The 16,331-nt window shown below is 45.0% G+C and overlaps 2 protein-coding genes across 4 annotated transcripts in view; one reads left to right on the plus strand and one right to left on the minus strand.

Annotated features, from left to right (window-relative positions):
• LOC101595661 (insulin-like growth factor-binding protein 7) overlaps positions 1–4,589 on the plus strand; it is a 68,951-nt gene extending 64,362 nt beyond the window's left edge. The window contains exons 3-5 of the mRNA XM_012950348.2: positions 1,051–1,167; positions 2,334–2,460; positions 4,333–4,589. Of these exons, the coding sequence (XP_012805802.1) occupies positions 1,051–1,167; positions 2,334–2,460; positions 4,333–4,352 (264 nt within the window). The 3' untranslated portion in view covers positions 4,353–4,589. The remainder of the gene's footprint in view (positions 1–1,050; positions 1,168–2,333; positions 2,461–4,332) is intronic.
• Positions 4,504–16,331, minus strand: part of Polr2b (RNA polymerase II subunit B) — a 36,357-nt gene continuing 24,529 nt past the window's right edge. For all 3 annotated transcript variants that reach the window (XM_045161341.1, XM_045161342.1, XM_045161343.1), the window contains exons 17-25: positions 15,547–15,643; positions 13,348–13,442; positions 11,695–11,945; positions 11,524–11,613; positions 10,960–11,067; positions 7,865–7,978; positions 7,348–7,508; positions 5,247–5,442; positions 4,504–4,761 (exon numbers count right to left, since the gene is read on the minus strand). In XM_045161341.1, coding sequence (XP_045017276.1) covers positions 4,672–4,761; positions 5,247–5,442; positions 7,348–7,508; positions 7,865–7,978; positions 10,960–11,067; positions 11,524–11,613; positions 11,695–11,945; positions 13,348–13,442; positions 15,547–15,643 — 1,202 coding nt within the window. In that variant the 3' untranslated portion in view covers positions 4,504–4,671. The remainder of the gene's footprint in view (positions 4,762–5,246; positions 5,443–7,347; positions 7,509–7,864; positions 7,979–10,959; positions 11,068–11,523; positions 11,614–11,694; positions 11,946–13,347; positions 13,443–15,546; positions 15,644–16,331) is intronic.

Here is a 16,331-nt window from a genome sequence, read left to right on the forward strand (position 1 = left end):
AGTCTTTCTTTTGAATTACAAAAGCAGTAACAATAAACATTGACATGGCTCTTTGAAGAGGCCAGGAAAAGAATGAACAAACATTGCTTTTATGTGTGCTTTGAAAAACTATATATATATATCACAAGCCTTAAAATGTTTGTACTCTGTAACTGCTGTATGTTAACACAGAAAGCTTTTTCCTTGTGTATTTTTGCATATTTGCAGAAGTCCATAAGAATTTAACCAGTCAAAATGGGTGGGGGAAAAACAAAGTCAGGCTTTAAATCAAGGGAGCCCAATTTCACCTTAAGCCAGCCTTCTGGATCAGGACATGTAACAGGAGCAGGTAGGTTTGCTCAGCAGAAATAAGAAATGACAGTAGCGTGAATTTGACAGGCATTTTGGGGCTCAAGTCTTCTGGAGATTGTGTGGCAAAATAGCGGAACTGGCTCTGAACCCGACCTCCTATTTCCCACGGATGAGGCTGTTACAGGAAAACCCCAAGGTCCCAAACACCAAAATGGCTCTGAGTGACAGCTTGCCAGTCAAACAGGACAAGACCGACCAGAAAGAGAACATTCTGAGGAAAAGAATCCAAGGGTTCATGTAGCGCCGGGCAGCCATGCCTCCCACAAGCTTGCTGAAAAGATTGCTTAAAACATGGTGCTCAGGGCTGGAGAGAGATGGCTTAGCGGTTAAGCGCTGGCCTGTGAAGCCTAAGGACCCTGGTTCGAGGCTCGATTCCCCAGGACCCATGTTAGCCAGATGCACAAGGGGGCACACACGTCTGGAGTTCGTTTGCAGTGGCTGGAGGCCCTGGCGTGCCCATCCTCTCTCTCTATCTGTTGCTCTCAAATAAGTAAATTTTAAAAAAACATGTTGCTCAGATGAAGCAGGCAGGAAGAAATAGGCGGTCAGGAAAAGAGTAAAAGCAAGTGCTTTAATGTAACCAGATGACTTAATTTAATTAGAAGGCCTGGCGCACACCTTGTGCGGTTTTAGGAATATGGTCAATTCCAAGTTGATGTTCGAGTGCAGAGAAGTCAGACTTGGCTTTTGTGTTTGCAGGTAAAAAGGGGTAACTATGGGACTCACAGGACCGAGCTATTGCCTGGAGACAAGGACAACCTGGCTATTCAGACCCGCGGAGGTCCAGAGAAGCATGAAGTCACCGGCTGGGTGCTGGTGAGTGCCAAGAGCTGGCAAGAATTTCATCCTTGGATGGCCCAATTACTTTACTCTCCCACGTCTTTGGAAGAGCCCCCACCATGGCATGTCTGCTCCTCACACAGACAGCTAAAGGGAAAAGCGCAGTTGATTTAACGTTTTCAAAAACACCAAGGGAGGCGGGCGTGGTGGTGCACGCCTTTAATCCCAGCACTCAGGAGGCAGAGGTAGGAGGATCGCATGGATTCGAGGCCACCCAGAGACAACATAGTGAATTCCAGGTCAACCTGGGCTAGAGCGACACTCTACTTTGAAAAACTTAAAAAAAAAAAAAAAAAAGCCACCAAGGGGCTGGAGAGATGGCTTAATGGTTAAAGTGCTTGCCTGCAAAGCCAAAGGACCCAGGTTTAATTCCTCAGGACCCACATAAGCTATATGCACAAGGTGGCCTATGTGTCTGGAGTTTATTTGCAGTGGCTAAAGGTCCTGATATGCCCATCTTCTCTCTGTGTCTGCCTCTGTGTATCTCTTTCTCTCTCAAATAAATTTTAAAAATATTTTTTTAAAACACCAAGAATGAGAATGCTGGGTTTTTTTTTTTTTTCTTAAATTCGAAGCAAAATTCTCACAAGGAATGATCCAAGCATTAATGTTGGTTACTGATTACAAACATATATAGTTTGTTTGATTTGTTCCGAGGTAGGGTTGGTCTCACTCTAGCTCAGGCTGACCCCAAGTGCTGAGATTAAAGATGTGCGCCGCCATGCCCAGCTGTGATTACAGACATTTAACTTGACCTCAGTTCATGATTATTACTGATTTCATGACTACCAGCTACCCTACTAAAGTTTCTCTCCCACTGTTCTGCACCTCTGTCCAGTTTTTAACTTGGGGAGGCAGAGGCAGGAGGATGGCTGTTGAGTTCAAGGCGACCCTGAGACTACATGGTGGAATTCCAGGTCAGCCTGAGCTAGAGTGAGACCCTTCCTCAAAAAAGCAAAAACAAACAAAAAGGTTGTCCATCTCTCAGTGGATACAATATAAGATATGGTAGCTATACAGGCGCCTAGCTTAGGCTTTGCTACGGACCCTCTGGTCATGTTAGGGAACCTAGGAGGCTATGGCTTAACGGAAGCCACTAGACAGAGATACCGGGAGGAACTGAAGGTCTTTGCCTTCCCCAGGTGTCTCCTCTCACTAAGGAAGAAGCTGGTGAATATGAGTGCCACGCGTCTAACAGCCAGGGAGAAGCGTCAGCTTCGGCAAAGATCACAGTGGTTGATTCCTTACGTGAAATACCTGTGAAACAAGGTACGTCGTGGCTCAGGGGTTAAGGCGTGTGTGCCTGCAAAGCCTAAGGACCCAGGTTTGATTCCCCAAGTCCCACGTAAGCCAGATGTACCTGGTGGTGCTTGCGTCTGGAGTTCATTTGCAGTGGCTAGAGGCCCTGACATACCTATTCTCACTCTCCTCTCCTCCCTGTCTCCAATAAATTAAAAAAAAAAAAAAAAAACACTCAGAAGGCAGAGGTAGGAGGGTTGCCGTGAGTTCGAGGCCACCCTGAGACTCCACAGTGAATTCCAGGTCAGCCTGGGCTACAGCAAAAATCAAAAATAAATAAATAAGAATAAAACACAGATTTCACTGGAATGGCTTGCATTTCCTGTAACTTTCTATTTTCATGGCTTTTTTCTTTTCTGTGTTGTGAGTATTCAATTCCCATTTGAAAGAAAATGATGGTGGGTAGGGCTGGGGAGATGCTTCAGCCCTTAAAAGGCACTTGCTTGCAAAGCCTGTAGCTTGGATTCAGTTCCCCAACGTCCATGTAAAACCAGACACAAAGAGTGGTCCATGTATCTGAAGTTCATTTGCAATGGCAAGAGACCCTAATGCACCCACCCACCCACCCACACACACTTGATACACTTTTGTGGGGTGTTTTACTTTGTTTTGGTTTTTGAGGTACAGACTCACTGTGGCCTGGTCCAGGCTGACCTGGAATTCACTATGTAGTCTCAGCGTGGCCCCAAACTCACAGCAATTTTCCTACCTCTGCCTCCCGAGTGCTGAGATTAAAGGTGTGCGCCACCACGCCTGGCTCGTTGTTGGTTTTCGAGGTAAGGTCTCCCTCTGTCTAGCCCAGGCTGACCCAGAACTCACTCTATAGTCCTAGGCTGGCCTCAAACTCATAGCAATCCTAACTCTGCCTTCCAAGTGCTGGGATTGAAAGCACCACCACACCTGGCTTTACATAAACATTTTTTAAAAGAATGATTGTGGTTAATTTGGTCTTTCGCTTTGAGCTTTTAAGAGAAAAGGCCAGGAAGTCGAGTCAGTGGCAAATAATAGCCAATTCTGCGCTGCCTCCACCTTCCGGGCAAAAAGCTTCCTCCGCAGCCCCATCCCAGTGGTGTGTGGCTGCCTGGCGCTGACCAGCCGTCCCTCATGTCCCTCATGCGGGCATGTGAGGGCGGAACCCGCCGCAGCACTTGCTCTGCGGCCGGCAGCTCTGTGCCCATCACTCAGCTTGGATGGACAGGAGAGGATGCGTGGGTCCGAGTCCCTCCGCCAGGGTGCGGGGTGAGCCAGGCGGCGGAAGCAACCGCTGGAGCGGCTCATGTGTTCTGAGCAACTTTTCTTCTCAGAACAAGACTGGACCACAAAGCCAAGTTCCTTATCCTCTCTGGATCTCAACTTGGTGGCGTGTACAATGTGTTCTTGAGTCTATGATAAGGTTCCTTTACTCGTGGACCAACACAGCCACACTGCCTTCCATTCCTAAACTGCAGAGCTCTAATCCCACACAGCGCCCAGCGCATCACTTCCACACTTACTCACCACCTGTGCCCGGGTTTTCCGTGACAGACAAGGTGTCTGGAGCACACCTGTAATCCCCGCACTTGGGAAGTTGGGCAGAAGGATCCTGAGTAGGACCAGCCTGGGCTGGTCGTGAGGATGAGCACGGAGGAAGGGGAGGGAGGCAGGGAGAGAGGGAGACTGCGGCGCCTGAGTGCCAGGCTAGCCTTTACCTCTGAGCCTCAGAGCTGGAGGGCGGGCCTGGCACCATGCCCCGCCTGCCATGCCCCCATGCCTGCCCATCTACTGTGACCCGGAACACTAAACCACCCGACAACCATGCCCAGGTATGTAACTAACTTTTACCTTTTTTCTCTTTTTAAACAGATGAAGCTGCTGAGATATAAACCTGCAGAATATACTAGCTACAAGTCCTCTAAGAGTTCACCTGTAACCCTATTCCTGCCTAATAACAGATTTCTTTAATCCAACCCACTAACACTTCAGTTATATTCTCTGGTTTCACATAGTGAAATCAAATCAAAGAAAACACATCAAGACTATCTACAAAAATTTATTGTTTATTTACAGAAGGAAAAGCATGCATATGTTTAAACAAAACAAATAAAATGTTTATCACAATACAGTATGGTTTGTCACTTTTTTAAAAGCCATATCACAGAAATAAGATATTTACAAACATCTTGTTGAGATCCTTTAAAAGAATTAAACACTCATCATTCGGGGTGCAATACTCATGGACATGAGCTCCTGAAACAACAGTTTGCATGCATACGGCATTCGCACCAAAGAAATCTGAAAGTGAAAACAAAGAACAATTAGCAGAACTCTATCAGGTACGTGCACTTTCTACCCTGGACACAGATGCGGGCGGCAGGTGAGCGGCCGCGCGGCGGAGACGGGGCTGAGGCGAGAGGCGGGGCAGCAGTGCTCCCCCTGCCCGCCTTGCAGCGGCGCTTCCCCAGCCAATTCGCGCATTCTCCCCTTTGTACTGACAAAGTGCATGCTTACCCCTTTCAGTGACAAGTGATAAGTCAACGGTTTAAGAAAACCTCATTATTTAAAACCCCTCATTATTATTCCAAAGAGATGGACAGGTTAGAGAAATTACCCCACTTCAGCTGATTTTTGGAAACCTCTTCTAATCTTCTCCTACTAGGGACCTTACACAGGCACGCTGCCTAGCTAGTGGACACGGCACCCTGCTCTTGCACATTGAGTCTGCCACCCCTAGGCCAGCATGGTGTGCCCTGAACAAACGTGACACAGTGGTTACTCGCCTGGGTTTTATTGCGGCAGCCCCTGCACTCGTATGTATGGGTCCTGGTATTGGCGATCGCCATTATTCCACAAAGATTGCAGACATGAACCTGATACGGGTCTGATGCCTCAAACAACCTTTCTCTTAAAAACTGGGCTGCACCATGGGCAATCTGACAATCTCGCTCCATTTCTCCAAAACGCAGGCCACCGTCACTGCATGAAGAAAACCACAGATTGTACTTATTTTTAATTAATTTTAACTGTAACATCACTGTGACAAGAGTAAACAATGAAATCAGTGGGGAAGAGCCAGGTTCCAACCGTATGTCCTAGCGGTCGCTCTAACCTGCTGGGGAGAGGAGTCTACCAAGCATTTGATGTGCATTCAACGGTCCCCAGAGGAAGGAGACACGTGAAGATTCCCAAGCACAGCACAGAACTGTCCTCATGAAGAACACAGGGCTGGAGAGACAGCTTAGCAGTTAAGGCACTTGCCTGCAAAGCCAAAGGACCCAGGTTTGATTCCCCAGGACCCACATAAGGCAGATGCATAAAGTGGTGCATATCTGGAGTTCCTCTACAGCAGCTGGAGGCCCTGGTGTGCACATTCTTTCCCTCTCTGCTTCCTTCTCTCTGTCTCTCAAATAAAGAAATCAAAAGAAAAACACAGTGTAGAATAGGGGATCACCATACTAGCGTTTGGCTTTCGAGAACTCAACTCCATACTCAAAAGTAAATTTAAAGGTCAATCTAGGGCTTGGGACATGGTTCAGCATACAAGTGCTTGCTTGCAAAGTCTGATGGCGTGGGCTGGATTCCCCAGTACCCACCTAAAGCCATATGCACAAAGTAGCACACACGTCTGAAGTTCTTTTGCCATCCGTGGCTAGAGGCAATGACATACTCACACTTTCTGTGTCTGTCTCTTTCTCTCTGTTTCTCTCTCAAATAAATAAAAATACATTTTTTTAAAAGTCAATCTAAAAAAGAATTATGGGGCTGGAGAGTTGGCTTAGCAGTTAAGCGCTTGCCTGTGAAGCCTAAGGACCCTGGTTCAAGGCTCAATTCCCCAGGACCCAGGTAAGCCAGATGCACAAGGGGGCACACGCGTCTGGAGTTTGTTTGCAGTAGCTGGAGGCCCTGGTGCACCCATTCTGTATCTATCTGCCTCTCTCTCTGCATGTTGCTCTCAAACAAATAAATAAATTAAATAAACAACAACAACAACAAAAGATTTTTTAAAAAAGGATTTTAAAAAATTTATATTTAAAATAAACAAGAATTACATTTTTTTTTAAAAAAAAAAAAAGGTCAATCTAAGGCACGCATGGTGGCACACACCTTTAATCCCAGCCCTCAGGAGGCAGAAGAGAAGGACCACTGTGAGTTCCAGGCCTGGGCTAGAGTAAGACCCTGCCTTAGAAAAAAAAAAAGTCAATCTAAATCAAGCAGCTTGTCAATAAAGGAAAGTATCTCCAAGGCAATGGAGTGTGAAATGATAAATGTGCATTAGCAAGCCCCTGGAAGAACAGGGGAGTGGTTACAGGTTTCCCCATGATCAAAGAAATACATCCAGAGAGCCACACGAGAGGATGTGGGTCGCTTTCTTTCTATTTTTGATTTTTTTTTAAATATTTCATATTATTTATTTATTAGAGAGAGAGGCAGAGAGACAGAGAGAGAGAGAATGAGTATTCCAGGGCCTCCAGCCACTGCAAACAAAACTCCAGACGCATGTACCTTGTACATCTGGCTTACATGGGTACTGGGGAGTCAAACCTAGGTCCTTAGGCTTCAAAAGCAAGTGTCTTAACCACTAAGCCATCTCTCCAGCTCCCCTTTCTACTTTTAACACATACAAAAACATAATATAAGCCAACAGATTTATGATATTATCAAAACAAAAGAACCATTGTTCAGAATGCTAGATCACGAGCTCACTATACTGAAAACTGGGACATAAAGATAGAGAATGAAGCACTTATCCTGCTCATAACAGAGGAACTACATACCGGGCAACTACAGTAGAGGCAGCAGTCTTGGAAGTGGTCTGTCTAGCTAATAATACATGAAGGAACAATGACAACTAGATGCTCAGTGGTTCCTGACCCCTCTTACCGAGATCGTCCCTCCATGGGCTGTCTATTAAGGATCTGAATAGGTCCCCTAGCACGAGAATGAATTTTGTCATCCACCATATGCTTCAAACGCTGGTAATAAGTGGGGCCAATAAAAATCTGTGACGTGATTTTTCGACCAGTAAATCCATTATAGAGGACCTGAAAGACAAATTTTGAAGCACAAAACTTTAAAATTTCACGTTCAAAGGATATATGTGCATGTGCATAACTTCACTGATACAAAAATCAAAGCAGACATCACTAGTGTATAAGGAGAAAGCAGGTGGCCTGGGTGGCAGGGGCAGGGACTGGAAGGGCTTGCCAGGGCATAAAAGCACTCCGGATCATTTTCTTTCCTAGGTATGGCGTTCGTCCCACAGGTGTTTACTCTGTGAAAATTCACCAGGCTGCACAGTTGTGATCTGTGCATTGAAGAGACTTATTTTTTTGGAATAAAAGCACACATATACGAAAAAGAATGCAGGTAGCAAAGCACCACCCAGGAGCAGACATGCCTCATTTCCTCTGAGGTGGTAACCATAGTCAGATAACAGGTTGGAGATCTTCTGCACGTTGACAGCATCATTAAATGGAGTGGCATCACCGATCTCGCCCTTGTTAGCTGACACCTACGGAATAAAAGTACGCTTTAATGTGCTGCTCCGACAATTTCCCTTCACAAGTTAAGTACCAATAAAAACAGAGCCAATCAAAAACATCCTGTCTAGACTACAACCTGTGTAAAAATATACATTTATGTAACTGGAAGAAAGCTTAATAAGTAATAATTTTTTTTAAAAAAATCCTGTCTGTAAAGATGCAAATTTGGGGGCTACATAGATGGCTTGGCAGTTAAAGGCACTTGGTTGCAAAATGTTCACAGTGGCAACAGTTCATTTGCAGTGGCAACAGGCCCTAGCACACCATACCTACTCGTTCTATCTGCCTCTCCTCACTCAAATAAATACATACTTTTTTAAACATCAAGATTTTAAACTTAAAAATCTATGCTAAAGCCCAGCATGGTGGCACACCTACCTATGCCTCTCAAGTGCTAGGATTAAAGGCATGTGACATCATGCCCATCCTAAGAAACTTAAAAAAAAAAATTTTTTTTTAAAAGATTCATTTTAGGGCTAGAGAGATGGCACAGCAATTAAGGCACTTGCTCCCAAAGCCTACCAATCAGAGTTCAATTCCCCAGTATTCACGTAAGGCCAGGTGCACAAAGTGGTGCGTGCATTTCTAGACTATTTATAGGGACTGGAGGCCATGGCATGCCCATCTCTCTGTTTGGCTCTTGTCTATCTCTCTATGCTTACAAAGTGTTAAATAAAAATTTTTTAAAAATTCATTTTATTAATAACTAATATAAGACACTTACCTAAAAAAAAAAGTATAAGTCTTAAATAGAAATCTATAGAATCATGTACAAAAGCACTAACACTTCCAAATACTTGTGAGTGCTTAAGGAAAATGACATCTTAGTGCCCTAAAATCAAGCCACCCGTGTGTGTGTTAGTCACAGCCATTCCACTCTACATTAACACGATGCTTAAAACCAAAACCCCTTCACTCATATGCATGCATGCATGCATAGCCATTGCTATAGCTATACAATTATTAAAGTCACATGGAAGTAACCACCCATGAATTAACTTATTACAGAAAATATATACACACACAGATTGTATGTAGTCTTGGCCATAGCTTTGCAAATTTCTGAATTAAAAAAAAAAAGGGCTGCGGCCAGGCGTGGTGGCCCATGCCTTTAATCCCAGCACCAAGGAGGATTGCCATGAGTTCAAGGCCACCCTGAGACTACACAGTGAATTCCAGGTCAGCCTGGACCAGAATGAGACTCTACCTCGAAAAACCAAAAAAATAAATAAATAAATAAAAGGGCTGGAGAGATGGCTTAGTGGTTATGGCGTTTGCCTGAGAAGCTTAAGGACCCAAGTTCGAATACCCAGTACCCACATAAGTTAGATGCACAAGGTGGCACATGCAACTGGAGCTCGTTTGCAGTGGCTGGTGGCCCTGGCATGCCCATTCTCCCACACATGCTCTCTCACTCCCCCACTTTATCTGTTAAATAAATAAATATATTTTTTTAAAAAGCCAGGTGTGGTGGTGCACGCCTCTAATCCCAGCACTTGGGAGGCAGAGGTGGGATCACTGTGAGTACAAGGCCACCCTGAGATTACATAATGAATTCCAGGTCAGCCTGGCCTAGAGTGAACCCCTGCTTAAAAAAAAAAGGATTATGCCAGGCATGGTGGCTAGCCTATGTTAATCCCAGAATTTGGGAGGCAGAGGTGGGAGGATCACCATGAGTTTGAGGCAAGCCTGAGACTACATAGTGAATTCCAGATCAGCCTGAACTAGAGCGAGATCCAATCTCAAAAAACCAAACAAACAAACAAAACAAAGGATTACAACAAAGAATTGGGAGCCGGGCGTGGTGGCACACACCTTTAATCCCAGACTTGGGAGGCAAAGATAGGAGGATCACTGTGAGTTTGAGGCCACCCTGACACTACCTAGTGAATTCCAGGTCAGCCTAGGCTACAGTGAGACCCTACCTTGCAAAACCAAAAAAAAAAAAAAAATAGAATTGGGGGCTGGAGAGATGGCTTAGCAGTTAAGGTGTTTGCCTGCAAAGCCCAAGGACCCATGTTCGACACTCCAGATCCCACATAAGCCAGGTGCACAAAGGTGGGGCAAGCGCAAGGTCACACATGACCACTAGGTGGCGCAAGCATCTGGAGTTCGACTGCAGTGGCTGAGGCCTTGGTGCTACAATTCTCTCTCACTCGCTCACTTGCTAAAGTTTTTTTAAAAATTAAGTAAAAATGAAAGACAAAATTGGGCTGGAGAGATGGCTCAGCAGTTAAGGCACTTGCCTACAAAAGCCTAACAATCCGGGTTTGATTCCAGTAGCCGTGCAAAGCAGATGCACAAAGTGGTGCATGCATCTGGAGTTTGCAGCCACCAGAGGCCCTGGTGAGTCTTCTCCCTCTCTGCTTGCAAATAAATAAAAATAATTTTTTAAAGCAAAATCAGAATCATGTGGCTGGAGAGATAGTTCAGCCATTAAAGGCCACTTGCTTACAAAGCCTAATGGCCCAGGGTCAGTTCCCCAATAGCCACATAAAGCCAGATGCACAAAGTGGGGCAGGCATCTGGAATTCATGTTTGCAGCAGCAGGAAGTCCTGGTAGGCCCATTCTCCCTCTCTCAAAAGCGAGTGAATGAATGAGTAGCAGAATATCAAGTTGAAAGAGAAGAATGCCATACTAGCATTTAATAGAATACCCTGACTGAAATATGAGAGAAATTGGGGCTGGAGAGATGGCTCGGCAGTTTAGGCACTTGCTTACAAAAGGCTAAAGGCCCAGGTGTGACTCACCAGTACCCATGTAAAGCCAGAGGCACAGAGTGGTACTGAACCAGGAAGCCCTGGTGCACTCCTGTTCTCTCTCCCCCTCTCTTTGCAAATGAATAAAATATTTTTAAAATGAATTTAAAAAATGAGAAATCACCTATCATCTTGTTGGGAGAAACATTAATTTAAATTCTATTTTGAATTAATGATGTTAGTGACTTACCTTCCCTTGAAGACATTCAATCAAGTGGCCAATAGTCATTCGAGAGGGGATGGCATGGGGATTGATGATGATATCAGGTGTGATTCCTTCACAGGTAAAAGGCATGTCCTGTAAAGAGATTTAGTTAAAAGAGGCTTGAAGGGAATCTCTTTAGTCACAAATCTAGAACTGACATTGTCTGCATGTGAATTTCTGTAGGACCCAAGTACTGCTCAACATATCAGCTGTCGACTTGATAGGATTGAGAATCACCATGAAAAGAAACGCTGAGAAAACCTGGAGGGATTGCCTACACTAGGTTAGCTGAGGCAGGAGGACCCACCACGCCCAGGCTGAGCTCGCAGACTGTCAAAAGGCAGAAAGCGAGCTGAGCAGCAGTGCTCAGCCTCTGCTTCCCGACCGCAGGCCGCAGGCACGGTGCCGCACGAATGCTGCATGCTTTCCCCACCCGCCACAGTAGACTGTCATCGCAAACCGCAACCCGAAATGAAAGTATGTAGCAAATCATAATTTAACAAAATGCTCCATAAAAGTCTGGCTGAGAATGAGATCAAAGACGCCTACCTCCTGTCTATACTGAATACCACAGGTTCCCTTCTGACCATGTCGACTGGCAAATTTGTCTCCAATCTGTGGAATTCTGACAGAGCGCACCTGAATTCACATAAAAATAGGTTAGTAAGTGAAGTGTTTAGTTTCTAAAACCAGCTATGTGAATAAAGTTCTTTCACTCACCCTAATTTTACAAAATTTATATCCTTCCTGGTTGAGAGTTACCATAACCTGGTCCACAATGCCCGTCTCACTGGTTCTGAGGAAAGTGCTGCAGTCTCTTTTGGTGTAACGCCTGTTAGTGCTCTCCAGTTCATCTTCATTTTCAGGCAAGGTGACGGTTTTCCCTATGATAACATCATCTCCAGATACACGAACCCCTGGGGCTATCAAGCCATCATCATCCAGCTTATCATAAATTGCATGTCTCATACCTGTGAGGAAACAGACGTGGAATTTTCTGAAATGACATTACAAAAGGACTGAAAATGCCACAAAGTTCCCAATAAGAACTAGAAGCCACACACATGAACCAATTCAGCCAAGAAGAGTTCACAGGAATCTGTTCCATAAATCATATTCATTATGACTCTTACTACAAATACTACAAGCTTCTGAACCCTAATACCTAGTTGACAAAGAAAAAACTCCTACTAAGGAAAAGACAGTGAAGTGAGCAGTAGGAAGCCAGGAGCTCCCACCAGAAACATTTCCTGAGTGCTGGGTAAGTGTGCCTTAATGTGACGTAAGAAAGAATATCTACGCCCGCGACCTATATCCTTCCACAGATTTGTAAGAAAGCTTGTGCAGTCTTAACCCACTGCTGTATAAAACTACCCAGTGGAAATGGAGAAACAGGAAGATAGGTAAGGAAACAAAACATATTATACCTTCATACAATAACTTTTAGGTGTCAAATCTGCAGCATAGAGCCAGGCATGGTGGCACACGCCTTTAATCCCAGCACTCAAGAGGCAGAGGTAGAAGGATCGCTGAGAGTTCAAGGCCACCCTGAGACTACATAGTGAATTCCAGATCAACCTGGGCTAGAGTGAGACCCATCTTGAAAAACCAAAAAAAAAAAAAATAAAAAAAATAATGCTGCGTATACATCAAATTTATCCCTGTACAAGTACTTCTAAAATATCTATCACAATTGCTGTGTGTGGTAGTGCATGCCTTTAATCCCAATACCTGGGAGGCAATGATAGGAGGATCACTGTGAGTTCAAGGCCACCCTGAGAATATATAGCGAACTGCAGGTTAGCCTGGGCTAAAGCGAGATCCTATCTCACACTCCCCCCCCCAAAAAAAACTTCAAATAATAACTAGAAAGTAAGTTTGAACTTTTCAATATTTTTAAGTGTTCACAAAAATTATGGCTAATCAAGCCAGGCATGGTGGCGCACACCTTTAATCCCAGCACTTGGGAGGCAGAGGTAAGAGGATCACCATGAGTTCGAGGCCACCCTGAGCTAGAGCGAGACCCTACTTCGGAAAAAAAAAAAATTATGGCTAATCAATCTTATAAGGATGGCTTCACCACAGTGTGGAGAAGCAAGGGGGAAGTAAGTTCCCATGCAAACGTACATACTGGAGCACGAGAATCGGCACGGCAGGGTGAGCGGGCTGTGAGGTACGTGCCTTCAAATAGCCAGTCTCTGGAACCCCCAGACCTTCTCAGTTCAGGGCCACCTGGGAGCTGCGCAGGACTCTGAGAGGACGGCAGGAGCAGCAGCTCTCACAGCAGCAGAACGGCTGGGCCACTGGACAACCTACTTAGCAGCGTACAGGACACCAGGTCTGAACTCCACCCTCACACATCAGGTCACGTACCCTGGCAAGTTTCCCGTGTAGGCTTCTCAAACACTTCCTCTTGATCAAATCCTTTTTTGGACTCCTGTTCTTTGTATGAACGGTAGAAAACAGACCTAAAAACAAAAGTTTTAAAGGTAACTTCTATCTCACGTAATAAGAACACTGAGAACGCACCAGCAGTGCTTTCTTTGATGGTATTTGGAAGACCATTTCCAGCACAAATCAGGGATGGCAGCGGTGCCAAGGCCGGTCAGGCGCGCCTCTGCTCCACACAGCATCTAACCGAGCCGCAGCTGCTGCCGGCTCCTGGTCCCTGGAGCTGGGAGCACAGCACGCGCTGCCGCGGCCAGCGTGGACGTGGACGCAGAGCTCAGGTCCGTGTGCACGCAGGATACACGCTGTATTGACTGACCATCTCCCCAGCCCTATGCCATGCTTGAGAGAAAATGTTCTGTCAATAAACTATTAAAAGGAAACAGTAAAGCCATAAACTTGTGCAACCACTATGAGAATCAATATGAAGACTCCTGAAAAGGAGGAGTAGAGCTACCAACTGACCCCGTTACTCCCTTACTGGGCATTTATCCTAAATGCTCCATGCTACACTACAGAGGTATTTGCGCAACAATGTTTACAGCTGCTCAATTCATAATAGCTAGGACTGAAACCATCCCAGGTGCTCATCACTGGATGAATGGATAACAAAGTTGTGGTACATTTACACAATGGAATTCCACTCAGCAGTAAGAAAAAAAATACAATAAAATGTGTAGAACAATGGACACATTTGAAACAGATCATACTCAGCGCTCACAAAATCACAGAAAAACAAACGCCACATGTTCTCACTCATCGGTGGTTCCTAACCTGGAGCAGCTCGAGTTGGTTACATCCCTGCAACCCCACTGAGGAGGGTCCCCAGCAAAATGGAGGGAGGGACAAGACAAAAGAGGGAACCAACACATGATATATCCATATAAATTATGTTAAGCTGGACATGGTGGCACACTTAATCCCAATACTCAGGAGGCAGAGGTAGGAAGATTGCTGTGAGTTCAAGGCCACCCTGAGACTACATAGTGAATTCCAGATCAGCCTGGGCTAGAGCGAGACCCTACCTCAAAAAACAAAACAAATTTTTAAAAAAATCACAATTTTGTAACAGAATTTATTTTATGGTTCCAAGACTATGGCTTTATTTTTATTTATTATTTGGACATTTCTATATTATCGAAATACAAATGTGTATTTGGTTACAAAAGAAAGGATATTCAAAATATTGGCATCTGAGAGCCGGGAGTGGTGGCGCACACCTTTAATCCCAGCACTCGGGAGGCAGAGGTAGGAGGATTGCCATGAGTTCAAGGCCACCCTGAGACTACAGAGTTAATTCCAGGTCAGCCTGGACCAGAGTGAGACCCTACCTCGCAAAACCAAAAAAAAAATATTGGCATCTGAAAACCTAGAGATACATGAATCAGTGTCACAGGTTGGATATACAGCTCAGTGGGAGAGCATTTGCCAGGCATGCCTGAGAAATCGCCAGTACTACAATCAGTCTATCAATTAATAAATAATAAAAATAAAAGAATCAGTGTGTTCAACTGCCTGTGATCAATAACCAGGCCTCTGCTTTCTGGATTGGGGCACGGTCACACCTATTCTTATTTTTATTTTTTTCTAAACTTCTGGGTTTTTCAAAGTAGAGTCTCACTATCGCCCAGGCTGACCTGGAATTCACTATGTAGTCTCAGGGTGGCCTCAAACTCACAGTGTTCCTCCTACCTCTGCCTTTCAAGTGCTGGGATTAAAGGTATGCACCACTAAGCCTGGCTTCAAACCTATTCTTAAACAGCTTTTTAGGACCAAGGAGGTAGCTCAGTCAGGAAAATGCTTTCCTTGCAAGCATGAGGACCCAAGTTTGGTTCCTGGTATGCACATAAAAATGCCAGGCATGGTGGCACAAGCCTGTGGTCCCTGGAGCTCACTGGCCAGCCAGCCTTGTTTAACTGGTGAGCTTCAGGGCTTTGACAGCCTGTGTCACAGAGGCAGACAGTGCATCTGAAGGCGAAGCCTGTCCTCCCTTCTCCACATGCACATATACATGTACACATGTGCCCACACACATATACACCCATCACTCACATATGCACACACGTCAAAAGACTGATGTTTCTAACGGCATCTGTGTTTTGACAGAGGTTATAAAAAGCTGACCTGAAAAAGCCTCGGTCTACAGCTGAGCGGTTCATGATCACAGAATCTTCTTGGTTATAGCCAGTGTATGATGCAATGGCTACGATTGAATTGATACCTGCAGTGAGTTTAAAAGCACGCATTAAAACATTATCCAGGAAGCAAAGAAAACCTGCCCTTTCCTTTAAATCCATTTCAGTTGATCGCATGCCACAGACAGTGAGGGTTTCACCATGTTAAGTGTCAACATCTACTCCTCCTGGTCATGGTCAATCTGAGGCCACCACTCTGCAGCTATGTCTTAGAAGCGGTGCTCCTGACACAGCTCCTACGTAGAGTGCATTCCCTAGCCAGGCCTCCTGATCTGTACCGCAGCTCTCTTCCACATGACAAGCACCGTCAGCTTCATGATTTCCAACGTTAGGGTTAAGCCTGGCCCTAGCCCGTTCTTTCTTCAGGCCACCCAAAGTGTCATTTTCCTACCACAGTTAATTCTTAGTGTGTGCAGCCAGAACTACTTCTTTAGTTTTCTTTTCTTTTTTCTTTTTTTTTTTGCTTTTCGAAGTAGGGTCTCATTCTAGCCCAGGCTGACCTGGAACTCAGTATGTAGTCTCAGGATGTCCTCAAACTCTCAGTGATCCTCTGAATTCTACCTCCCGAGTGCTGGGATTAAAGGCGTGCGCTACCACACCTGGCTAAGTTTGTTTGTTTGTTTTTAACGAAGCACAGTGAAGAATTAGAATATTGTGGCTTCATGTTTGCAACATACCTTTACAAATAGGGAAAAGAAAAAACAGGAAAATGAC

The sequence above is a fragment of the Jaculus jaculus genome, chromosome 11, assembly GCF_020740685.1.
Source record: "Jaculus jaculus isolate mJacJac1 chromosome 11, mJacJac1.mat.Y.cur, whole genome shotgun sequence".
In the NCBI taxonomy this organism is placed as follows: Eukaryota; Metazoa; Chordata; class Mammalia; order Rodentia; family Dipodidae; genus Jaculus; species Jaculus jaculus.